Source organism: Mesocricetus auratus, unplaced genomic scaffold, assembly GCF_017639785.1.
Source record: "Mesocricetus auratus isolate SY011 unplaced genomic scaffold, BCM_Maur_2.0 Super-Scaffold_100003, whole genome shotgun sequence".
NCBI lineage: Eukaryota > Metazoa > Chordata > Mammalia > Rodentia > Cricetidae > Mesocricetus > Mesocricetus auratus.
In genome coordinates this window covers 14,487,583-14,514,525 of record NW_024429188.1, presented here as the reverse complement: position 1 = coordinate 14,514,525, position 26,943 = coordinate 14,487,583, and the positions used below count along the sequence as shown (strand labels likewise).

The following is a 26,943-nucleotide window of genomic DNA, read 5'->3' as shown; positions in this document are numbered from 1 at the left end:
GGCAAAGATCTATTTTTAATGTCATTGTTTCCAAGAAGTACCTTAAAAGTTAAACAATTAAACTTTTTAAAAATGTATTTACTTTATTATTTTATGTGTATGTCTATGGGGTGGAGCATATGCATGCATACCACACACATGCAGGTGTTCATGGAGGCCAGAAGAGGACACTGGAGTCTCTGGAACTGGAGTTGCAGATGGTTGTGAGCTGCCATGTGGGTGCTGGGAATTGAGCCAGGATCCTCTGGAAGAACAGCCCATGCTCTTAACCACTAGGTCATCTCTCCAGCCTCAACAACTAACCATTTATCTTTACTATATTTCCTGTTGCTGATTTTCTAGAAATGTTATTTGGAAGAATCCATCAGCTCACACAGAAAGAACAGACATACTAGTTGGGGGAAGTGAGCTGGTATTTCCACACTTGTGTCATAATGTGGAAAATTCAGTAACAAATGAGAAGGCACAGTGGTGCTACATATTAACAAGTCTTGTACATTTGACACAAGAAAGGAATCTTATGACAATATTTCTGTTGGAACATTACACATTTTCAGCTTGCATTTATAAATGGAAGAGTCATATGATATGATATAAAAATCCAAAGAAATGAATAAAAAACCACATATGAAGCTATAAAGGAGGAGAGTGACATTCAGCCCTCTACAGATAAAAAGCCATCTGGACACAAGCCCGACACCAGTAAGACACCATCCACTGCAATTTCTCCAGTTTTGCCTTTGCCACGTTCTGCTTCAAAAATGACCTAACAATGGAGAAAGAATAGAAGGTTACTTAAAAACAATGTTGTTTTCAGGCTATTGAGCAGCTGTTAGCAAGGACTAAACTTGTGCCACTGTTGTATGGAAATTGCCTTTCATATTGACTACATAGCAATATGTTTTCCATATGCCAAGAGCTCACAGTGAGGGCTCTGTTCAGTGAAGACAGGCTCACAGCAAACTCTGGAGGATTCCTAAAAGTCCTGGGCATGCCTTTAATTCCAGCACTCAGGAGGCAGAGGCAGGCAGATCTCTGTGAATTCAAGGTCAGCCATGTCTACAGAGTGAGTTCCAGGACTGCCAGATCTGTTACACAGAGAAACCCTGTCTTGAAAACAAAAGTCCTGTTCTATAATTCTGAGCAGGATACTTTTGGAATTTCTATTTAAAGACATGAAATGAAAACAATAAAAATCTTTTGTTTACTTTTAGCGTGTGTGTGTGTGTGTGTGTGTGTGTGTGTGTGCGTGTGTGTGAACATCTGTTCACTATGTAGCCAAGGATGACCTTAACCTACCATTCCTCCTGTGTCCATCTCTAAGTACTGGAATTACTGGCATGCCCACCAGGCCTGGTTTGTACGGTGTTTGGGATTGAACACAGGGTTTTGTGCATAGTAGGCACCTATTCTACCAATGGAGCTGCATCCCAACCCCCCTCTTTGTTCTTCTGTTGTGTGATTTTTGACTATCCTCTCTCAAGAAACAGCTCTCATCAGGTCCTCCAAACTCAGTAACCTCTTGTTCATTTTATCCTATTTGTTCTTTATCAAATTCATTAACCAACTTCCTCTTAGAGATGTTTCCTTTTCCTTTATTAAACCTACTTCTACAGTAAAAGATTAACTCAGCAGGTCTGAGTTGTTCCAAACCTGAACATTTGAGAGACTTGGCTGCTTGCTGAGAGTCCATCTCTAAGCACTCAAAACTACTTGGTTAAGAGTGTTTTGTTTACCTGTAACCTTTAGCCCAGTCAAACGGTTTATGCTTAGAATGTGGTTTATGATGGGAGTCTTGGGTTTATATGACATCAATGCAGGTTCTGGAAATGCTGGAGAGTACATAGCTAAGGTCAACCATGCCAGCAATGATATGGACAGACTGAACCATAGTAATAACTTTGAGAGCTTGGAGAGACAGCTCGGTGATAAAATGCTTGCCTTGTAAGCATATGGACCTGAGTTCAATGCCCAAAACTCATGTAAAAAGGCCCTATGTAGTGATGTGCACTTGTAAGTCCAGTGTTCAGGAAACAGAGGCAGGTGGATCCGCAGGCTTGTTGGTCAGCTAGTTTGTCATACTTGGCAAGTTCAAAGACTATTTAGAAGAAACAAGGTGGACAGGGCCTGAGGAACAACACCTGAGTTGGTTGTATTATGGCTTTCATATTAACATACAGACATGTACACACATACACACACACACACACACACACACACACACGCACACACACACACACACACACACGAGTGCCTTTGGATACCAATGCCTAGGTGAGCCTCCCTGGTGTGCAATACTTTGTGAGTTTTTGTTTGTCATTTGTCATATGTGGATACTGGGAGAATTAAGATCTGCTCAGGGGTCTCAGTAGAGGAAAACTACAAGGTCCTTCCTGGCCTCTGTACTTATATTCCATTTTCTCTTTGCTGGTTTTAATGTATATAAATCACAACTGTAAATGTAACAGTTCTCATCAGTCCTGTGAGATCTTCTACAGGATCACTTGCCCCTCTGCCCCACCTGAGGGTGGGAATTCCCCCAACTGCTACCTGGCTTCTGTTCAGTTAAAATAACCTTAAAATAATTATATTCTGGCTGCCACTTATTGAGCTAAGTTCCATATTATTTGCATATTAAAGAATGCATAGCCTGGTTTGCATGGAACTTAGTAAGAGGGGCAGACACACCGATAGGTCGTTTCTGAAGAACTGGAGGATTACCCTCATTAGTCACACTGACTAGGCAAGTCTTGTCTGGCTTTGTACTCCTGAGACCTATGCACACCAGTAAATAGTCTGTTGAATCACTGGAACTGTGGAATTCCTTCCCCACTTACACTTTTGGTAGTACCAATCCCTTGGTACAACTGGATTTTTCCCGTCTTCCATCTCTCATCCTCATTTTGTGTCTCTTCCCATGCCAAGGCATTGTTGCTATTTTTCACGAACACTCGAAGTTTTCCTATTTTGTCTCCAGCCAGCCGGTAATCAAAGAGCAAACAGAAGGTGCTTTGGGGTGTCAAGTTTGGGAGGAGAAGTTCCAGTCGGCCAATGTCCTTTTTGTGCCCTGCCAGTGCTGGGACTGTCATGTAATAACCAACAGCTTTAAGAGAACAAAAGATTGTGAGAGAGGGTCTGACTATAATACATAAATAAGCTAGAAAAATGAACAAGGGGGTGGGATGATTCAGCAGTTAAAAGCATTGGCTGCTCTTCCAGGTTCAATTCCCAGCACCCCACATGGCAGCTCACAACTTTCTGTAACTCCTGTTCCCAGGGGATCTGATGCCCTCATGCAGACATATCTGCAGTCAAAACACCAATGCACATAAAATAAAATAAATGAATTATTTAAAAAAAGGAAAAGAAAAAATGAACAATCTCCCATAGGACATGCTGAAGTCCCTTACAGTTGAATAGAATAATTATGCAAAAATGACTCATTATGCAAAAATGATTCCTGTGGATTAGAGAGTTGAAATCTTTTCTTAAACAGAGAAGAGCTCAAAGGGCCAGAAAGCTAAGGAATTTTCCACATTCCTAAGCAAATGGGAATATAATGGAATGGTCATTTAGCACTGAAGGTACTTTGCAGCTAATGAGTTCCAGAACATTTCCACCTTGATTATTTGAATTTTAGAATGTATTTTCCACTGAATCAAGAGTATGTATTGTATTAGTTACTTGTGATATTGCTGATACAAAACACCCTAATAAAAAGCAATTTAAGGAAGGACTTATTTTGGCTCGCAGTTCAAGGCCCTAGGTGGTAGAGAAGGTGGTGGCTGCAGGAATTTAAGGCAGCTAGTCACATTGTACCCACTGTGGGGAAGTAGACAATGTTGAACACTCACGCTCAGCTTACTTTCCCCTTTTTATCCAGTCCTGAATCCCAGCCCTCCATTCTGAGTGGATTTTGTCATCTCATTTTAAGCTAGCAAATTCCACATAGACATTCCAGAGTCTAATCTACTCTAGACAATCTCTTGCAGATGTACTGGTCTCCTAGGTGATGTTAGAGCCTGTGAGTTGACAATATTAGCCATTACAGGTATGATGGCCAGCTACTCAGGTGGATCTAGAGAAAAATAGCTCATCAAAAGCTGATCTTGAGTTCTGATGTAGGGTGATGAATATATTTTCTTCTATGCTTGAAAGCCTTTTAAATACCTTGTAACCTGGGGAAGTAGGCTTTCTGTCTATCTCTATTCTTTTAGTTGTGGCTCCGGTGAATTTAAGCATCTCTTTAAAATTGTTATTATTATTATTTTATGTGTATGGGTGTTTTGTCTACATCGATGTTTGTGCTTGAGCATGCCTAGTGACCTTAGGGGTCAGAAGAGGGCATTGTATTACATGGAACTAGAGTTATAGATGGTTATGAGCTGCCATGTAGGTGCTGGTAATTGAACCCAGGTCCTCAGGGAGAACACCATTGTTCTTAATCCCTGAACCATTTCCCCAGACTCAGCTAAAATAATTCTTACACAGCATGGCCTGAAAAATTAGACAAGAAAGAATTCCTAAGGAAGCTGGGAGAAAGACATTGGGGATGGCGTGCAATATTCTCCTGGTACAATCCTGGAGACACTTGCAGGACCCAGGCTGATGCTGCCTTAGTCTTCACTGGATCCAGACACTGTTGGTTCCTCTTCCCCAGCAAAAGCATATTCTGGTAGATGGGCAAGATGACCCTTAGTAACAACTGTTTGGAAAAGAACAATGCTGGTATACTTAAAATGTTTCTGGCAATATATAATATCTTTGCTGTGTAAATCTTTCATCTGCCTAAATGGCCAGACTTGCAATCTCCTGTCTCTCTGTCTCTGCCTAAATTGCTTAAAGTGTAACCTGAGGTTGGGACCTGAAAGAGATTTAAGGATGACAGCATATGTGGAATGCTAGCCTAAGGTGTATATAAATTAGCAAAACATTCTATTCAAGGCCAGCTTCTCTTTGGGCATTAGCCAGAGTCAGAAACATGGTAAGAGCCTCTTCCTTTATTAATTTCTATGTGTGAAGAGTGATCTCTCACTGGGATGGTATATTATTTCTACAACAGCTTCACCAGAATCTGTAGCCATCATACCTGTGATAGCTAATATTGATGGTCAACTTAACAGGATCTAGAGTCACCTAGGAGACAAGCCTCTGGGCACGCCTGGGAGAAATTGTCTAGATCAGATTAACCTCTGGAATATCTATGTGGGATTATCTAAGTTAAATTGAGGTGGGAAAATCCAGTAAGAATGGAGGCAGCACTATTCCCTGGGCTGGAGTCCAGTACTGAATAAAAAAGAGAAGCTGAGTTGAGCCTGAGCATTGATCAAGTTAAACTCCAGAATGCCCAGTGGAGTTTGAATTTCAAATAAACAATATGTTTAAGGCACACTGAGAAGTGTATTTAGCTCAAATGAAGGCATCCTGTATTTTATCCAGTCACTCTAGCAGCTCTACTCTCTCTTCTGTGACCTCTTCAATTCCAGCCAGAGCCTTTCAGCTTTCCTTGAGGGTTTATTCCACCAATACTATCAATTCATTCCATGTTTATTGGCTATATTTTTCTCTATACGGAAGACAAGACTATTTTTGCGACCTGATGGACATGTTGGAAGGGAGAAGGTATAATGTGATTGCCTCAGATGCTAAGAACCTGGGGGGCCATTTGCAAATTGGGTGTTGCAAATAGGAGACTTCTCATTGATGGAAAATTCAGTGTAAGACAATGCTGGCTAGGTGAGCTGTCAATCTGGGACTCCCCATGTGCTATAGCTCTGGTAGCACCAATATTTACATTCCCATAATGGAAGAAAGATGAAACCGGTGTTAGTTATCAAGAAAGTTTCTCTAAAGATGTATTATCTCTTGTTAAAGTTGTCCACTGCCCTTGAATCTTTAGTGATAGGCTCACTAGAACAACTGCTGTGTGGGATATATTCTTTTTACCCCAATTGTTGGAACTCAGGCAATATGCTGATCCCACCCTTTGACGACAGGCGGGGCATGAACAATGGTGTGCCACATCACGGATACATCACTCGTTAAGGGGCTGCTTAATGACTCATTGCACATGCTAGTACACATGCTCAAGCTTCCCCCTTTTAAGTGACCAACTCCACATGGTCGCTGTCTCCACGCTCCCATTCTCCACCCTCTTACCCTCCACTCTCTCTCGTCTCTCCCCCTTTTTGTCCCTCTCATGTCTGTCTCCCCCTGCTGTCCTGCCGCTGTAATAAACTATGGTTAAATGGCTCGTGCCCCATTGTGCTGGTCCCAGTCCCATCTCATGCCTTTGCCTTTCTAATTTTTAAACTTTTACATAAAGAACAACATCAATTGCAAGTTCTAACAGGAATTCTTGGTAGAGGATATCAAAGCTTTCTGACTGCAGGTCTGGGCTTGTAAGGAAATATCTCAGAAAGGAATTTGTCCTAAGGAAGGATCTTTTAACCCAATGCTGAGCCTGTGCATCCCCAAAGAAATATAGTTTTACTGGTGAGGAACTGGAGTCCAGAGCTGTATAATAGTTGTTCCAGCTATATGGCCAGCTTTCAGGAGAGCAGGATTCCATATGTGCTCCAAATTGTGTCTGCGAGCCAAATCCTCCATCCAAGGGGAAGCCAGGGCCTGTCAATAGTGCTGAAGAAACACTACAAAAGGCAGGAAGTTCATGGCTTAGTGCTAATACTGAGAACAATTCAAGGCCAGGTGGTCAGAAAGAATTCTTTTGGCATCAGAGAGGAGAGCTGAGTCTTGGTGTTTAGGCCATTAACTTGACACTTATCATGGTTTTGATCCTTTGAGAGGTGACTCTACTATAACTCCAGTGTAGACAGAGGTCCTATTACCTTTAAAGAGATATTTCCTATCAAAACACAAAATGAAAACTACAGAAGACTGTGGCTGGTAAACTGGGAAAAAAGGAGATCTCAGAGACACCCTACCCCACCTTTCCGTCCCATCTTCCTCTCTCTCTCTTAGAAGGAAGAGGGTAAATATAAAAGATGGATGGATGTTGGGACACATTTTCTGGGTCATAAGAGAGGGATGAAGAGGAAATAAATGTGACACCAGTTACTCATCCACCTCAGGAGGTCAAAGGTTCCCAAAGATGATAAAACAGCCATGACCTAAGCAGTGACAGGAATAACCCTCGAGTAACAGCAGCCTTCTCTACCTCTCCTGGATCATGTAGCAGTGAAATTTAAATACCATTGTCTCGATCAGCAGAATTCCAGTCAAAATCATCTTCTCTATCCTGTTTCCAGTCACAGACCCCATGACCAAAGCTGCAGTCAACTGTGATGTTTAAGTCTGCTAAAAAAAAAAAACCACACACACACATTCAGAATCAATAAGAGAGTCACAAAAGTAGCTATTTTAGAGCTCTGGAAGGCAATGTCATGGGTTTAGGTGCACAGAATATAGATTGTGCCAACTGGCATGCTTGTAGGGCTAGTTTAAACCAGATTCACTGTTTTTAGACTTTTATCTTTTATGTGTATGAGTGTTTTGTCTGTGTTTATATTTGTTCACTATGTGTGTGCCTGGTGCCCATAGAGGTATGAAGAGGGCATTATGTAAATTGTATGTATATTACAGGAGGCTGTGGGTGAGAACAGAAACTGGGCCTCTGCAAGAGCAACAAGTGCAATTAACTACTGAGCCATCTCTCCAGATACCTTCCTTTGAGTTACATCTGTACAGCCATTCTCAATAAATTCTGTTGTAATCTTAGAAAAGAAAACTGAAGGAACCAAAAGGATGGCTCCATGGTTAAGAGCACAATAACCCTCATTAGTGAAGCGAGGCAGGGAATATAACCAGTTATTCATAAGATTCACTCCAGAGTCAAAGTGCAAGAAACAAGTGTCTGTGGAGTGCTCAGCCATAAGACATCTAACTCACACCCCTTCCTACAAGGCTCAGGTATTTTATAACAGTGAGAGCAAACTGACCAACACACACAGCAAACAGGTATTTCCCTTGACTTACATCATCTCAGAACCAGATAGCTATGGACAGACCCTGTGCCCCTAAGGCAGTGGTTGTCAACCTTCCTCATGTTGTGATCCTTTAGTACATGTTGTGGGTGACCTCCAACCATAACATTATTTTCATTGTTACTTCATACGTATAATTTTACTACTGTTATGAATCATAATGTAAATATCTGTGTTTTTGATGGTCTTAGGTGACCCCTGTGAAAGGGTCATTTGACCCCCAAAAGGGTTGTGACTCACAGGCTGAGAACCACTGCCCTAAGGCCTCTGAAATATTCAACCTTAAATGATCTCTCTTGCCTCCTCCGCCTTGACTTTCCTTCTACATAAATCTTAAAGACCTTGGTCTAGTTTTCCACTAGCTCCTACTTTTGCTTAATGTATCCCCTTCTCTTGTACATAATAAATCATTGTTTCAATGGCATTGGCCTTGTGTCGTTACCCAGTACCTCCATGATTCCAACATTCCAGTTAGAAATTTGCCGGGGACATATTGGATCAAATAGGCTGACCTACTAGAGGTTTCTAAAATGTGTTTTAGTTGTTGTTGTTTCCTGTTATGGCAGTATGGCTGTGTGGTTCAGATGTATCAGAGGAATATGAGTGGAGTCAGCTAGTGCTAGGACACTGGTTCAAAACCAGTGTCTCTGGCTACTTTTATGTACAGCAGAGGTCTGTAAACCAGCACATTAGCCCACTGTCTACTTTTATAAAGTCTTATGGAAGTGCAGCTTTCCATTTACTTGGATAGTATCTTGTTTCTTTAAGCTACAAGAACAAAGGGACCTATGAGCTACAGAGGCCATCTGGCTCACAAGGTCTCACATATTTGCTCTGTGGCCCTTTCCACAGAAAAGTGTGCTGACTCGTGATGTAAGATAACATCGACAGAGCATTGGGAAAGAGGACAAAGACCAAGACACTTGTGATTTAAAGCTAAGGCAGCCCCCCTTTCTCTCCACAGTTTCTCTGTGTAGCTCCAACTGGCTGAAATTCACTACATAGATCAGAATGGTTTCTCATTTACATAAGTTCAAGTGTCACTGTCTCCAGAATGCTGACATTAAAGGTGTGTGCTACCATGTTAGGCCAGCCTTTTCTTAAACATTTTAAAATTACATTTGAACTCTGCATGTGGAGGTCAGAGGACAATCTGTGGAAGTCAGCTCTGTCCTTCCCCTATGTGGGTCCTGGGGATCAAAATCAAGTCATCAAGTTTGGTGGCAGTACTTTTACCTTCTTAGTCCTCTTGCTGGTCCATAAGTTGCTTTTTCTTGACTCATCTCAATTGGCCATTTTCCCTCACAAAGCCTTGTCATTGGACCCTTAATAAATCTAAGGCTCCTAAGTGACTTATCCAGGCTCCACAGTTACTAAATGATGAAACTGAGCCAGAACCTAAATCAGGCTGAGATCTATGACTGTCCATTTTGCTCAGGTCAGGTTTGGCTTTGAGGTGGGACAGCATTAAAGGCGGACAGTATATCATATTAGAGACAGCATGATGGGGATCTTAACGGGAAAGAGGCTCTCTTTGAGAACCTGGAGACGAGCTTTATTAAGAGAGATAGCCCAGCCAGGGCGGTGGTGGTGCATGTCTTTAGTCCGAGTACTCGGGAGACAGAAGCAGGTGGATCTTTGTGAGTTTGAGGCCAGCCTGATCTGCAGAGCGAGTTCCAGGACTGCCAGGGCTGTTACACAGAGAAACTCTGTCTCCAAAAACAAGGACAAACAAACAAACAAACAAACAAACAGACAGACAAAGAGAACCCTAAAGCAACAAGAAAAGAAATACCCCAAAGTAAAAGAGACACAGCTGCCATGGCAGCATGTGGGTGGGATTTCTAGAAGAGAAGCCTTTATAGAATCCCCCTTGGTGGCCAGGCAGTGGTGGCACACACTTGTAATCCCAGCACTTGGGAGGTAGAGGCAGGTGGATTTCTGTGTTTCTGTGAATTCAAGGCCAGACTGGTCTACAGAGCTACACAAAGAAACCGTCTCAAAAACAAAAATGAGAGGGGGGGTATAGTTTGGCTATTTTTTTAAACTTGTGGGAAGTTTCATGAAGTTTAATTCAACATAGCCTATGTGATAAAGAACATGGAAGAGTCAGGTCTTGGGTAAGACTATACTTTATTGACTGTTAGGCCACAATACAGCATCCGACCTCTGACCCAGAGGGGTAGCTGCAGGGGTGTGTGGCTGTGAGATCTCTTACAGTGCCTGACTGGTATCTTAATGTGATCAGCTTCTTAAAGGGGCAGGCCCATGATCTAAATCTACCAAGCAGAATGGGAACTAGTTGGGAAGAGGAAGAGAATCAGTGAGAGTAGGAGGGGCACAAGAGAGGGTAATAGGGACAAACATGGTCAAAGTACATTATAAGCATGTATAAAATGTCATAATGAAACTCATTATGTATAATTACTGTATGATAATAAAACATTTTTTGAAAAACAATTTTTAAAATGTATTTACTTGTTTTTTATCATGCATACAGTATTCTGTTTGCATATTTGCCTGCACACCAGAAGAGGGCACCAGATCTCATGATAGATGGTTGTGAGCCACCATGTGATTGCTGGGAATTGAACTCAGGACCTCTGGAAGACTAGTTCAGTGCCTTTAACCTCTGTGCCATCTCTCCAGCTCCAATAAAAACATTTTCGTTTTTTTTTTTTTTTTGTTTTTCAAGACAAGGTTTCTCTGTATTGTTTTGGAGACTCTCCTGGAACTCGGTCTGTAGACCAGGCTGGCCTCGAACTCACAGAGATCTGCCTGTCTCTGCCTCCTGAGTGCTGGAATTAAAGGCATGCGCCACCAATGCCCATCTCAATAAAAATATTTTTAAATGACCTTCTATTTAAACACTGGTAGTTAGGGGTAAAGGGATTTCCTCCTGGCCTGATACAACCATCTTTTATCATGGAGAAGAGGATGCTGAGCTAACCACAGAGTACTTGGCCCTGTAGTCATGGCAGCAAAATAAACTGAACAATACAGTGATGGGCAGGTCTATAGTAGTGGTAACAGAGTCAGTAACACCCTCGTAGTGGGAGAGGGTCACAGGACTCTTGCCTAGGATTCCAGCCATCTCCTCTCTCTTGATTACACCCTGCCCTGTGCAATAGTCTTGGGAGGCACTAGAACAGACAGGATCTGAAAAAAGGCAGGACTCCGTGATGCAGCTTTTTTGGCGTCATCCTCACTTATGACGAAGTGGGACTTCTCAGTGATACAGCTATTTTTCATTTACTCACACTTCTTTAAAGTAAGCCTGAAAAGTTCATTGCTTCACCAACTTAGACTTGGGTAGAATGGTTACTTTGGTTTGTTATTAGTGCCACATCTAGAGTGAATAAATATTTATTTGCTCATGTCTCCTCAGGAAAGGTAACACACAGTGGTTCTGTGCCCCGCATTGTAGTGAGTTTTCTCTTGGTTGCTTGCGATCAAAGAAGTAATTTCAAGAAATGAAAGATGATGCAGGAGAGAGTGAGCAAGCACAGACTCTCCAGCTGCTTTTCTCTCGCTCCCAGGGGCTGATAAGAAAGTATGCTGTGCTGTGTTCGTGAAGTCCCTCCCCCTCGTAGTTACAAGGCAAGTTTATAGTACTATCTAGTGCCTGTCTCCATGTTGGCATGTAGGCCACCTCGATCTAGATCACATGGTGTGAAACTTGACTCCCCAACCTTCCAAACCTATAAGAGTTAACCCCTTTGTTCTCTGGCTTTAAAGGGAAGGCTCTCTTTCTCCCTTCAAGGTCCTGTTAGGGCTTCCTATAGTCATGATGCTATTTCTCTCCTGAGTTGAAAGGTCTTTGTCCCACATCAAGGCCTCATCTAACAGAGGCCTTCCTGAAGGGTGATCTTATATCAGCTCCTTTCCATGAGTCTGTTAACTGTTTTAAATTATAAACACTTAGAAAGAAAGCATTGGTTACTATGAACAAAAGTTCCCGGAAAGGAGCCAAACCTATACAGAACATTCTACAAAGGCTACTTGAGTAACTGCAGAGAGGTCAGAATGCTGAAGATCTAGAATCAAATTAGTTTGAGCTTTTTGTCCCCTTTAATTGGTTACCTACCTCAATGTCTGACCAGACATTCTCGTGACTATCAGGTAAATCCTCCCCAGATGTATTACCTTAGCAGACTCCTAGCTTCTACCAACCCCAAGCTAAAAATGTCATCAGATAGCATCTGGAGCCTGTAGCAGAGGTTCCCCCACTTGGCTGGAACCTATTGATCTGGTGCTCTCATCAATGCATTTGAAAAATGATTTGATTTATGACTTTCTTTGTTCCTCACCATAAAAGTCTAGGAAACTACTACTACATTGGAAGATGATGTTTGAGGTACCTGAAATCTTTAATCCTAGGCTATGACCACTCATCATTTATTCTCTTTGAGACAAGAGCTGTATTTTGTTTTTCTTATTTTTTTAAACGTTACCTCTGTGTTCCAGTTTGGAATTTAACTCTTTTCTTAGGACGTAGACCAGATCCAAATCCTCTGCTTCATTTACCTTAGGAGCTGATAAAGAACCGTGATCAGTTAAGAAATAACCCAACCCCAAACCCATGCACCAAAGGAATTAATTTAGTGTTGAAACCTAGAAGGCTTTGTCATGGAGTCTAATGACAGAACATGTTAGATTACTACTCCCTACCACCCATTGTTGCGGATGAGTAACTGAAGGGGGACTCCACCTGCACACTGTGGGGAAGTTGTCATCCATGCAGAGGTGAGACTGAATGGTGGTGTGGCTGCTTTGGGGTCACTAACACTCCTGTGAGTAGCCCATCAAGCAAACACTTACTCTGTAAGCCCAATAGACTCATTGGTTAGCCAAGTTAGGCGCTGGTATAATCATATTTTGTGCTATTGTTGGGGCCTCCTAAGGATGGTAGAGAGAGAGGGGATTTTTATATCTCCCCTGAGAAGGAATTCGAATGTACAACCGATTACAAAAAAGAGTTGGAAGGAGACTAGTTGGGAAGAGGATGGGGACCAGCAGGAGTGAGAATGGGACAAGAGAGCATAGTATGATAAAAAATATCCTACACATGTATGACATTTCATTTGCATAATTCAGATAGGCTAATAAAATCTCTTTTTAGACTAGTTATTTGTGTGTGTGTGTGTGTGTGTGTGTGTGTGTGTGTGTGTGTGTGTGTGTGTGTGTAGCCCTGGCTGTCCTGGAATTCACTTTGTATATCAGGATGTCCTCAGACTCACAGAGATCCATCTTACCTCTGCCTCCTGAGTGCTGGGATTAAAGGTGTGCACCACCACTGTGGGCATCATAAAAACTTTTTAAATGCTGAGTGTGGTGGCATACATCTTTAATCCTAGTACTTAGAAACCAAGGTAGGTAGATATCTGAGTTCAAGGTCCACCTAGTCTACATAGTGAATTCCAGGACAGACAAGACTGCATAGAGAGACCCTGTCTCAAAGAAAAAAAAACCTTATAAAAATAGTAAAAAAGGAGTGCCTGGGAGATCTGGTGATGAAGGTCTCTGATTTGGGGGGTGTCCTGCATGGAAAGTCTGGCAGCCATATAATCATGATTGCTATGTGTTGGCAGGGAGGGCCTGTGCCAAACAAGAAGTACCCAAGTAAGGGGACAGGACAGGGCTTAGCCTCCTGTTTTCCAGAGCAAGAAGACCCCATTTAGCACCCGTGGAAAAGATTCTTTAAACCTTACATAGGCCTTTGCTTCTGGGGACTTGAGGGCCAAACTATTTTCCTTTTTGTAGTTTAAAAACATTTCACCACATGTTCTCATTCATATGCTAATTGTAGCCCCTAATGTATATATGTATAGATGTCATCAGTTGTGAGTATGGGTATAGTATAGCATTTAGGAAGAAGATCAAGAGAGGGTAATAGTAGGTGACGAGAAAGGACAGAATACAGGTAAAAGGACAGGTGATGAGAAAGGATGGAATACAAGGAAATGATACATGAGTCATGAAAGAGGATATAAAGTTATTTTCTCCAAGTTTCAACCATGTTATGCTTTTTCTTTTTTTGAGGTGCATAGGTGCATAAAAATGGAACTGATAGTGAAACCCCGAGCGAAGCTCTACAGCTTCAGAATGGTCATGATAAGTGTATAGAAGCTCACTGAGGTGTATAGAGTTTGGGATTGCACAAATGTTTGAGTGGACTCCTCAAAGTTGCTGTGTGATGTTTTCATTTGTTATTTAATAAAGTGATTGTAATAAAAATGTTTTTAAATAAGAAGTTTGTATGTTTCAAAATCAGTATATAGAAAGGGAGCTAAGCCATCTTTCTTAAGGCAGAAATAGTCTACTCTTCTTCATTGATTTGTCATGAGAAATCATGTTTGTTTTTGTAAAATGCAAAAATAACAAAAGCAATACTTACAAAACACATCTCCTCGAAGGCTTCGCTCCTGTTCTACCTCATTCTGTAGGACTTTGTCTCTTTTCTCTTCCTCAAGCCCCTCTCTCTTCCTCTCTTCCTTCTTTTTTTGTTCTCTATCAGAGCTTCCGCCCCTGGAAACGCTCTCTTCAGAGCTGAAAGGCAAGTTAACCTTAGGGGTATGTGCACTGGTGGGTCTTGAGGTGACATTTTTCAGCTTCACCTTTTTCTTCATATTGTGCTTGTGAGCCAGTAGCTTCTTGATTCGATCTTTGATGGTCCCGGGCACTCTGAGTAATTCCTTCACAGAATTTTCAGGGATAACTAAACAAAAAAACAAGACAGGAGAATTCACGTTTAGTTGAGATCATTCTTGAACAATGGACCACTTTGGAGGTGTCAAAATGCAGGAAGCAAATGCTTCCAGAATCAGCCCCAAATAAGAACTTCATAACACCCACCTCCAAACATCATGGAAGAGGGGATAGAAAAATGAGAGTACCAGAGGACATGCAGTTGTGCTATGAAACACTGTCCTCTGGACATGACACGCTATTGCACTCAGGAACTCACAGTAGCTATGGTAACCTGCACAAGATGGAGCCTATCAACATTCCATCATGAATGGAGGAGAGACTTATGAGGACCCATCTTCTCTAAGGAACTGTTGGCATTTGATGTTTAATGGGGGATGTCATTTTCTTCAATAGTGTAGATACTGGTAAACCGCTCCTGCTTCAGTAAATAACTACCTCCATGTCATCCTCATGCAAGCAATTCTAATTAATTAAACTCACCACTCACCTTAAGAAAAAAAACAACAAAGACATGAAACTAGGTGGGAGAATTTGGATAAAGGGGTTCAGCAGGAGTGGGACAAGAGGCTAATGGGAGGGGGTGTCAAAATGACCAAAATACATTAGACATGCATATGAAATTGTCAAAGAATGAAGAAAATAAATTCATAAATTATCAGGTTTGAGAGTCATCATTGATGGGCCACTTCTAGCTGTATTTCCTATGTCCCTGGAAACATACTAACTTTGCAAGTGAAAAACAGTGATAGATAAAAGAAGGGGTAAGTATCAGAATTGCCTGTCTTTAAAATTTTAAGTATCACATGAAAAGAGAGAGAGTATTGAAATCGCCCCCTTTGTTCAGATTTAAATACCATATGAAAGGAAGGAGGTCAGACATAGCAGGCCTTTGTTGAGGCTCATCAACAGAAGGCTATGTTTTCCCTGGTAAGACATGGGATTTTTAAATTTTTTATGTTTATCTTTTATATTTTTCTTTCTTTAAGTTTTTTTGGTTCTTTCTTTAATTCTTTTTGATCTACTCTGTTATATGATTTAGACTACAGAATGGGTGTAGAGACACACTCTTTTCCCTTCTCTTTAGAGTTAATTCAAAAGAGGCCTTCCAGTCAACTGGAGAATGACTTCTGGGACACAGAGACCTTGGCATCTCAAATGCCCTCTGGACACTGATCCATGCCTGTGCCATTGCAACTCTGTGAGGGTCCCTGATCTGCTCTTAAAAATTACCTAGTCAGCTTTGCAAGAGATTGTAATTTCTACTCATTGGTCTCAGTCTTCTTTGGAGGAGCTACTTTTGTTTCATGTTTCATGATACTTTCCTTCCCTTCCCTTCCCTTCCCTTCCCTTCCCTTCCCTTCCCTTCCCTTCCCTTCCCTTCCCTTCCCTTCCCTTCCCTTCCCTTCCCTTCCCTTCCCTTCCCTTCCCTTCCCTTTCCTGTCCTTCCCTTCCCTTCCCTTCCCTTCCCTTCCCTTCCCTTCCCTTCCCTTCCCTTCCCTTCCCTTCCCTTCCCTTTCCTATCCTTCCCTTTCCTATCCTTCCCTTTCCTATCCTTCCCTTCCCTTCCCTTGTCTCATTTTCTTTGTTTCCTCCTCCTCCTCCTCTCCCCCCGTCCTCTTCTTTTTGGTTTCTTGAGACAGGGTTTCTCTGTATAACAGTTCTGGCCATCCTGGAACTCACTTTGTAGACCAGGTTGGCCTTGAACTCACAGAGATCTGCTTTTGCCTCCCGAGAACTGGGATTACAGGCATGTGCCATCACCGTTCATAGATTCTTTTGATAGTTTTTCATGGAATGGACCCACCCGCAGCCCACTTGGATACCATGAACTTTTTATATGTGTGCTGTTGAATGTCTGTCATGACACATAGTGTTTAGTCTTGTACAACCTAGAAGATATTCTTTGTGTCATCAGCAGACTTGGCTGGGTGGGGTCACAGGATATGAGGCAGGTCAGCATATGATTTACAGCTATACTTGTGAGACTTGTGCCAAACCGCATTGGAGATACTTGAGACAGGGCAGTAAAGAAGTCTATAGCAGTTGTGGCAGGACATGCCAATAGTCCCAGGATTCAGGAAGCTAAGGCAGGATAGTAGTCAGTTCAAGGCTAGTCTTGACTACATAGTGAGTATGAGGCAACCAAGATTACATAGCAAAACCTTATTTCAAAACAAATAAACAAACCAACAGGGCCAGTGAGATGGCTCAGCTCATTAGAGGCACTTTATGCACAAGCCTGGTTTCATCTCCAGGTTCCACAAAAAGGTGGATGGAGAGCACTGACCTCCACATGTATACATGTATGCTGTGGTATGCATGCCCACAAACACCATACACACACACACACACACACACACACACACACACACACTAACAATAATAAAGTAATAATAATGAAAATCAAAACCAACCAACCAAACAAACAAAAACACAATATAACACAACACAACAAAACAAAAGCAAGTCTAGTCACACAATGGGCCAGGATTACAAAAAGGATAAATCTAGTTGTAGGGAAAGATCTTACGTACCAGTAGCAGGTACATGGGAGAAGGCAGGACATAAAGAGCTAGGAGGAAGAGGATACACTCTCTCTTGGGGTTCCGATCAAGGTTTGGAGACCAGCAGAGCGCTGACCTCAGGTTCGTGGCTTCTCATGTAAGTGACTTCTCCCTAATAAACTATTATATGACATCCCTTCCTTGTATACTTTGTGTAGCTTAATATTCCTCTTCATCTAGTAGTTATTATTAATTATTATTTTATCATCATTACTACTATTCTTCTTGATCTCAGGAAGCGCAGGCCAAACTCACTATGCAGACAAGAATGACCATGAAATCCTTATCTTTCTGCTTCCACCTCTGAAGTGTTTGGGACTACAGGCATGAGTCACTGTGCTGACTAGTTTGTAGGAGTGAACCCCACAAAGCTATCCGCCCATGAGGGCGGGGACATGTAAACTGACACAGGTAGATATAAAAGGAAGTGAAAAGAAAAGGAGCCTCCCTTTTTCTCGTGGAAGCCAGCCACGCTTCTAACTCCTGGTTTGTGCAACTCTCTCTCTCTCCCTGGTAAATAAATATATTGTTTTCCATATAGCATCGAATATCCTTGATACTAGTTGACTTTAAACACTATAGAACTCTGTTTGTCAGAGGATGGCCTGCACGGTGAGCATACATAGCTTTCCCTGGAAGGTATTCCAGGTACTCCCTGGGGTTCATAGTGTTCATCACCACCTCTACCAACCATCATCATTACTACCACTACCATCATCATTATTTTGGCCCTTGAAGTCTGCCACTTTCAAGCAGAAGTAATAAGAAGCAGTAGGTATCTAATTGTCCATGCTTCTTTCCAGGGTGTGGAATATTCTAAGGGCTTGGATTGATACCCTAGTACCATAAGATGGTGGAGCCTCAGTCAGCTTGGGTCCCTCCCTAAGGAAGAAATCTTCTAAAATGTCTCTTTACACATAGTACTCATGGGAAATCACTTTTCTTGTTATTCCAGATTAAAGCTGTGACATTTTCTAGCTGGATGTCTGGCTTATACACTTACAGTTTAAATTCACCATCATTAAAGAATTCATTGGTTGCACCCTCCCCACACACACAGAGAGAAAGAGGCAGAGAGACAGAGACAAAGACAGACACGAGAGAGAGAGAGATCTGGAAAGAATGCTTTTTTTCCTCGGGGAAGACAGAAAAACTGTTCTGACCAAATGCTACTTACCAGAACACTGAAGTCCATTGCCCCTATATCCCTGCTTGCATTTGCACTTGAAGGATCCTGGAGTATTGAGGCAATTGGCATGGAGGCTGCACATATGGGTATTCAGAGCACACTCATTTATATCTGAAAAGGGGAACATTCCAGTGAACAACTTTATGATAAAAGGGCTTGCTGAAAGAGTAGCCTTTTCACTTGAGCAACTTCAAGGCCAAGCACTCAACACCTCAGCAAACTAAGTGCTGCCTGAGAGTGGAGAGGTGTTCAAAACCAGAGGCCCTTTGGCCGAGAGCCCTGGCTTTGCCTGGCGCCTGTCTGGTATGTAGGGAGGGTACCTGCAACTCACCTCCCCAGAACAACTTCATGGCCTGCTTATTATTAATGCTATTGAAATCTGCTAAGATGGTTGGAGTTTCTCTTTAACATTTTCATCTATGTAATCTGGAACTAAGTGACAGTATCAGAAAGTAAATGCTAAATTTTGGATGGGTTTGCTTTTTATCTATGTAATCTGAAACTAAGTAACAGTATCAGAAAATGAATTCTAATTTCGGATAAACTTGAAATGCTTCATAAACAAAGGACAGGATCAGCCAGGAACCTCTGACATCATCTGAATTCATGGGCATGGGCATTTTGTTCAGAACCTGCCAGGGGAAAGGGTCAGGCTGGTTTGAGCTCGTCTGTTGGAGTTAGAGGTGGAAAATTGGCCAGATTCCATCCAGGTGGGAACTTCAAGTGCTCTACTCTCCACCCCATGTCCTGTCTATGCCTTTGTAGATGGAAGCAAACAAAACAGTGTATTGTGTTTGGACTAAGCCACAAGAGGAGGTCTGATGCTAATCTTAAACACTTTTAGCACATCAGAGATTTGCTTCCTTGTGAAGCTACGTGGATTCCCAGCTTGTTGTGTGTGGGAAGTCCTTGCAGTGGCAGGGACCCGGGGAACACTGCACCATTGTCATTGGCTTGCACATCTGGCTGGGTCGACAGTACAAGTTGGGGTCCAAGCTCATGACAAACAGGAATTTTATGTGCCTGTCTTTGTATCGAAGAGGATTTGAGGGAATAACCGTGGAGGCCTCCCAAGGTGGTTCAAAAACCAGTAATGGGATGTTGCTCCAACATGATGATACAAGACGTGTCCCAAGAAGCCCTAAGCACAGGATTGAAAGAACCACATTTTCTCCAATGGTTAGCTTTCCCTGTCATGTGCAGTCCTTTGTCATCCACGTTATGTGAATAAGGAGCTAGAGGCAACCCAGACTTCTTTTCACTGTAGGACGATGTATTAAGAGCAATTGTTGTGGGATATTTGTGCAGTGTGAAGATGTATTGCTGTGACTGGTGTAATAAAAGGCTGCAAGGCCAATAGCTAGGCAGGAGGGATAGGTGGGACTTCCAGGCAGAGAGCTCTAGGAGGAAGAAAGGTGGAGTCGCCATCCAGACACGGAGAGGAGACAGGAGTTACAGGTTGGAAGAGAAGTAATGACACATAGCAGAATGTAGATTAATATAAATGGTTAATTTAAATGATAAGAGCTAGTTGAGACAAGCCTAAAGGCCAAACTTTCACAATTAATCATAAGTTTCTGGGATGTTATTTTGGAGCTGGTGTCCGATGAAAAAGCTGGCTACAGGTGATGGGTAGGCATATCTGGCCTCACAAGCTCTTTGAGGATTGGGATCTCTTCACTAAGAGACAAAAATGTTTTACTTCATGCAGATGAGTCTAACAGCTGACTAATAACAGTATTATCAGAGAGTGATTTTTATTTGTCCCTTGACCTACGAAAGGGTTAAAAGAAGAAAGGAAAGAACATGTGCTCTTTCACATAATTTTCCTTGAAAAAAATTGATGTGTGTGTATATATGCGTGTTTGTGTGTGCATATGTGTGCAGATGTATGTGTGTTTGTGTGTGCATGTCTGTGCAGATGTGTGTTTGTGTGTGCAGATGTATGTATGTGTGTTTGTGTGTGCATGTCTGTGCAGATGTGTGTGTTTCTGTTTGCATGTCTGTGCAGATGTATGTATGTGTGTGTTTGTGTGTGCATGTGTGTGCAGATGTGTGCATGTGTTTACAGATGTGTGTTTGTGTGTGCATTTGTGTGCCGATGTGTGTGCCTCTGTCTACAGCAGAAGCCAGAAGAGGGCACTGAGTGTCCTCTTCTATGATTATCTGCTTTTCTTTTTGAGGCAGAGTCTCTCCTTATGGCTCTATTTTTGTAGGTAAGCCAGAAGCCAGCAGACTCCAGTGATCCTCCTTTCCCTGTTCCCTAGAGCTGTGATTCAGGTGTTTTCTGGGAGGGTTGGCTTGTTACACAGGGTGCTGGGACCCATACTCAGGTCCTTGCGATTGTAGACCAAGTACTTGTAACTACTGAGACATTTCTCCAGTCACCTTCATACATTTTTTAAAGTCATTCCAAAGGAAGATATTAGGAGCAGACCACTGAGATCTTAATCTTGTAGCAAATATAAATATTTCTTTATTGCTCCCATTCCTAGGTGTATAATTAGAGATAGAACCGAACATATAAGCTAAATGAAAGCTTACAAAATTAAAACCTCATAGACATGATCTCAAGATATTTGCCTCCATAATAGGTATATTCAATTATTTAATTCTCTAGCTTTATAATTAAGCTCGCTAGAGTTACCTAAATGCCAAAAACTTAATAACAAGGTTTTTTTTTGTGTTGGCCAGTTGGCCAGTATAGTAGATTGAATGGACATAAAAATACTTGGAGGCAAGGGAAAATGCTTGCAGGCAAGGGGGAGGCACTGTATCTTACCTACACAGTCATACCGGCGACTGACATATTTCAATTCAAAACCAATGTGACATTTGCAGTAGTAGCTTCCAAACGTGTTCACACATCTTCGATTATAAGGGCAGACTGCTTTTCTAGAAGCACATTCATCGATATCTAAAGTATAGGAGTTGAAGCTGTCAGTGATTGCAGGAAGACTACTCCAACACACACACACATGCACAGGCACTCACCTTAACCGCCAGCATGATATGCTCAAGCACATGTAGTCTCCTTGTCTAGAAAACTCATTATCCAATGCCTATGTCACATCTTCAGGAAGTATTCTAGATCTTTACCAGGCACATGAACAGCAAGCTCTTTAGTTTACAGGTTCATATCACTGTGCCTATCCTTTCTTGAGGGGCAAGTACTTCATCAGCTGAACTATTCTGTGGCATTCATTCTTAAAATAACAAGTACTGAATTGAGCAGTTACTGTTCAGTGATAATTTTCCTGAGCATCAGCTCTCTCTTTCAATTAAAATGGCACCCAACCAATTAAGGAGGTAGGCAAAAGTCTTGAATTTAGTTTGATCAAGACTTAGTCATATAGCTGGGCTGTGGTAGTGCATGCCTTTAATCCCAGCACTCAGGAAGCAAAGGCAGGCAGATCTCTGTGAACTTGAAGTTAGCCTGGTCTAGAGTGAGTTCCAGCACAGCCTCCAAAGCTACAGAGAAACCTTGCCTTAGAAACAAACAAACAAAAACCTTTAATCATATCAGGTAAATCGTATACTAAATGACACTAAGCTCTGTGATCCTAATTAAATCTTTGATCACTCTCAGAAGACAGAAGCTGGGGCTGTGTGTGTGTTGTAGAACACACTTTTGATCCCAGCACTTGGGAGGCAGAGGCAGGCAGATCTCTGTGAGTTCAAGGCCAGCCTGGTCTACAGAGAGAATTCCAGGACAGCCAGGGCTACACAGAGACGCCCTGTCTTGAAAAACAAACAAACACACATACAAACAAAAACAAAAAAGAAGAGTGTAAAATACATGCATTTTTTGAAAAAGTGTTTACCTGGCCTGTATGGCTGAGCTTCCTTTATACACAAAATCCATCAAAGCATATACATTTAGAATAAATAAACATGGAGCATCCTGACTGAAAGAGTATTTCTATTACACTGAAGAGGTATTACATCATATTTATATTTGCTTATTTAAATAAAAGAAGATGAACTTTTCTCAAAATTATTGTCTCATTGGCTCTCCCTTATTGAGACTATGTGTTCACTCAACATATAAATGTTATGTGTAGTTGGTGCAATGTGGTTGTTTGGAATATATACAATCAGGTGATTGAATATAATTCAAATTCGCAATGGTAACCAAGATGCAAAAATGGATGAAATGGTGTTTCAGCTACCTATGGTGCCCTGCCACTCAACCCTCAAAGCTGCTACAGGCTGCATGCTAGAATTGCTCCTGGGCCTGACTGGGAGGACTAGGGAGTCTCACCCTGGAGCAGCCTCCCATGAGTGAGGAGCAGGGTTTGATGGAGAGATACCCCAAAACCTTGCCTGAGAGGGAAAACCAAGGCAGCTTTCCTCAGAGTTGTGGAATGTGAAATGTCTTCATAGGTTCATTCGTTTGAACACTTGGTCCTTGGTGATGTTTTGAAATATGTGGGACTTCTAGGAGGATGAGCCTTATGGGGGGGAGTGGAATGACTGTGGGTGGGCCTTGAATTCTGATAGCCAAATCTCACTTCCTGTTAGTTCTCCGCTTCCTGCTTGTAGATGCAATATGACCAGCTGCCTCGCCTCACACTCCTGCTCCCATGCCTTCCCCACTGTGATATTCCACATCGTTTCAACTTAGAAGTCAAAATAAACCCTTCTTCCCTTAAGTCCCTTCCTGTCAAGGGTTTGCTTTCTTTCTAAGTCCTCAACCAGTGATTTCTGGGATCACCCACTGAACCAACCATTTGGTCAGCTTCTGTGGACTCACAAACTAAGATGTGCATTAAACCAAGGGAGCATGGAAATTAAAGCTTTAGGTCACAGATATTATTAAATTAATGGATATAAATGAATGGTTTATGTGTTCCTTAATTAATAGTGATGTAATCTGCCCATTTTGTCTAGTCAGAGATAACAATGAAACTATAGTTTTATTTCTTTGAGATAGGATCTCATGTATTGCTCGATGGCTCGGAACTCACTATGTAGACCAGGCTGACCTTGAACTCGCAGAAGCTTGCCTGATGCTGCCTACCATGTACTGGGTAGTTTGCATAATTTAAAGCCAGGTTTATTTTGATACAGTCTTATGTAATACAGACTAGCCTTGAACTTGCTGAAGATGACCTCTGATCTTCCTGCCATCATCTGTCGAGTCCGTGGCTACAGGTGTGCTATGCCACAGCTGGGTAATATAGTACTGCAGATTGGACCCAAGGCTTTGTGCATGTTAGGCAAGCACTCAATCAACTGAGCTACAGCCCCACCCCCCTAGAGCAGGTTTTAAAGAGAATGCGAAAAGTGTTTAAAACAGTGCACTAAACATTGTAGGAGGCATACACTATTTTCACTAAATTAATACTGAAGATAAAAAAGTAAAAACATGTTTTCCAGGAAAATGATAGCTAGAATTTGAAACAAATCCCAATGGCTCATAAGATCTGACTCACTGAATTAAGTGGTGGCATGTCAGTCTCAAAGTAATTGGAGTCAAGTATGCAGTGTCAATACAGTAAATAAAAAGAATCTTTATGCCTTATCCATTAGGCAGAATAGACTACTAGAAGACTGCTTTTTCTTATATCCCTAAGTATATAGCGAGCACAAATGACTGAGGATATTTCATAAATAGACAGAGATCAGTACTTTGAAGAATTCACCATATCTATTCAGCACACGCCTTGTGAAGAATGAAAACAGAGTTCAGTGGAGGGGGAATGGAGGGGAATGGAGAGGAAATGGGAGCGAAGTGGAGAGGAATGGAGATTATGTTTTCTGTTTTACCTAGGCACACTCTTCCATTTGGGCCCAGGCGGAGGCCAGAGGATGGACACACACACCGTGGCCCTTCCTCTGTTTCTTCGCAGCTGTACTGGCAGTTTGTCCTGGCACACGTCCTAGAGTCTGCAAAAGTAGACAAAGATTAACTAAGAAAGTCTCTCTCAGTTCTGAGATGTGAAATGTATTATGTCTTAGGACAGGCTTCATGGTCTGAGTCCCAAAAGGAAACCCACAAGGAACCTGAGCAGGTGTATCACCACTATCCCCTTGGTTTTGCCTACTTGTCATGTGGACATGACACCTGGAGCTGAAGCAGCCATATGAACATGTGAGGCCACAGATATGAGAAGAAGATCACTCTGAGGACAGTGGAGACTAAAAGTCTTTATTAAGACTCTCCAAAACTGCTTGTCTTCTGCATGTTTAACAAATGACATAGTTTAGTTGGAGTTTTGTCACTTTTTGCTTAGCATAACTTATTTCACAAAAATGTACTTACTTAGCAGAAGTTCAGTATGTATGAATTCTAAATGCATGGGGGTGGGGGGTAAAAAATACCCATCATAGGTGTGTGAACATGCAAAAGTATTATACATACATAACACACACATACATATATTCACGTATGTATGCATATATGTATGTGTGTGTGCATGTTTACATGTGTGAGCACAGGTTTGTGTGTGCCACAATATATATGTGGAGGCCAGGACAACAGTGGGTGTTAGGCCACACCTTTTAATGATGTTGATTGAGATAGGGCTTCTGTTGTTTTTCTGCTGTGTACTCCAGGCTAGCTGGCCTGGAAATCTCCAGGGATTTTTCTGTCCCTGCCTCACATCTTCCTACAGCACTGTTGAGATTACAGACCCTTGTGCTGTGTATTTTGTTTTTTACAAAGGTTCTGGGGGTTTGAACTCAGGTCCGCATGCTGGCTTTTACCTTCTGAGCCATCTTCTAGTCTCCTCAAAATCTCTTATACCCCAGACCGGTGACCACAACCATGATTTTGGCAAATATACTCCATTCAACCCATCTCCATAAAATGCTAGACACCTAGAGGGACCTAAGCCAGTGAAATGGAGGCATAAAATCAGCACCAGGAAAGAGGCCAAGGACTGTACTTTAAGCTCTAAATGGAGAGGCACAGATAATCCCTAGAGGGAAAGAAGGCGGGTGTAGGGATGGAGACCTATTACTTACTTCTTTTTTCTTTTAGCTATCTTCTTTGAAACTGAGTCATCAAAATTAACATAACTATCTTTCCATTTGGGGAGAGATAGCTCCTTTGGCACCGAATGAGCTCTTCTGGAATGTTTCAGAATCATCCATTAGCATCGATCTTTTAAAAAAGTTCGGAGTGATTGTGGTAAAAGCCTAGATAATGGTCCTCTTTGCGGAGGCATATGGGAAGGGAGTTCTGGCCAAGTTCTAGTTGGTGGAAGTCACAAGGGTGCTGTACATGAATTCATTAAGCTATCAGATTGTTATGTGTGGGTTTCTGTTTAATTTATAGGAATAAGGCTATTTGAAAAAGACACTGCAAATGTCTGTGTTATCTCTTAGGGTGTTTGCTAAGGGAGGATCTGAGTAAATGGTGGTGAAGGGCCAGGGCAACAAGGAAGCAGGGGCCACTAGGCAAGACTAGAAACTGATGCCCTTGGAAATCCTGGGATGGGCTGGGATTCTGCTTGACTGCAACCTTGGGAAGCTGGCTGAAGGCAGCTGGCATGTGTTTCCTGAAGGCCACAGGGCAGAAGAAAATGAGATGGCAGGAGCAGAGGGAAGGCAGACAGAGAAGGTGGGTTTGCCTTTCAGCTGCAATGTGAAACTTAAAAAGCCTCTCCTCCCAAGAAATGAATGGCTGGAGACTCCCATCCTCCCACAGGACACCGGTTTCATTATCACAGAAGAGCTTTTCTTTCAGGGATGGGAGTCAGAATGCATTTCCAATGAGACGCTCTAATCTCTGGGAGTGGGGCAAGGGGCATGGGAAAGGTAGCTGGTGGCAAGAATTGATGGCCTGGGATGCTGTGGAAATTTATCACCTGCCCTTGCTCACCATGTTTAGTCTCATGATGGAATTCAACTCATCTCCACACATAAAGACAGAGATATATAACTGATTCCCCCCAGCCCCATGAGTCTTTTTGCATTTATAAAGTGTCTAGAAGAAACACATCCATAGAGACAGACGGCAGATTTATAGTTGCTGAGTGCAACAGGGAGTGGCTGCTAATGGTTAGGGTTTTTTCCCTTTTAGCATGCTTTAAATTTTATTTGTTAAAATAGTATGTGTGTACCTGTATAAGTGCGCATACATGTGTGTACATGTATATGTATGTGTGTATGTACATGTGTATATGTGTGTGTGTGCCTATGCACCTATGTGTGTGTGTGCACTTGCGAGCTTGCTGAGTGGATGGTTACACGAGTGCTTCCGTACATATACAGAGGTCAGAGGACAACTTTCAGAATTCGATTCTTGCCTTCTGCCTTGTTGAGACATGGTCTCTCATGTTACTTCTGTTGCTATACTGTCTGCACCATGAACTTCCTGCCAATTATTCTGTTTCCACCTCCCATCTTGAAGTGGGAGTCAGGCTTTTTGTGGGTTTCAGGCATCAAACTCAGGTGTCATCAGACTTGCATGGCATGTACTCATTCACTGAGTCACCTTGCACGCTCAATGGTTGGGCTTTCTTTT

General features: G+C 42.1%; 1 protein-coding gene across 3 annotated transcripts in view; it reads right to left on the bottom strand.

The window, feature by feature from the left end:
* Positions 1-26,943, bottom strand: part of Egfl6 (EGF like domain multiple 6) — a 56,205-nt gene continuing 29,262 nt past the window's right edge. Inside the window, exons 5-12 of one of the 3 annotated variants that reach the window (XM_040744046.1) lie at positions 24,240-24,359; positions 21,250-21,384; positions 18,456-18,578; positions 14,401-14,721; positions 12,458-12,538; positions 7,213-7,317; positions 2,838-3,103; positions 1-766 (exon numbers count right to left, since the gene is read on the bottom strand). In XM_040744046.1, coding sequence (XP_040599980.1) covers positions 656-766; positions 2,838-3,103; positions 7,213-7,317; positions 12,458-12,538; positions 14,401-14,721; positions 18,456-18,578; positions 21,250-21,384; positions 24,240-24,359 — 1,262 coding nt within the window. In that variant the 3' untranslated portion in view covers positions 1-655. The remainder of the gene's footprint in view (positions 767-2,837; positions 3,104-7,212; positions 7,318-12,457; positions 12,539-14,400; positions 14,722-18,455; positions 18,579-21,249; positions 21,385-24,239; positions 24,360-26,943) is intronic. The other 2 variants (XM_040744047.1, XM_040744048.1) reach the window with 2 other exon arrangements.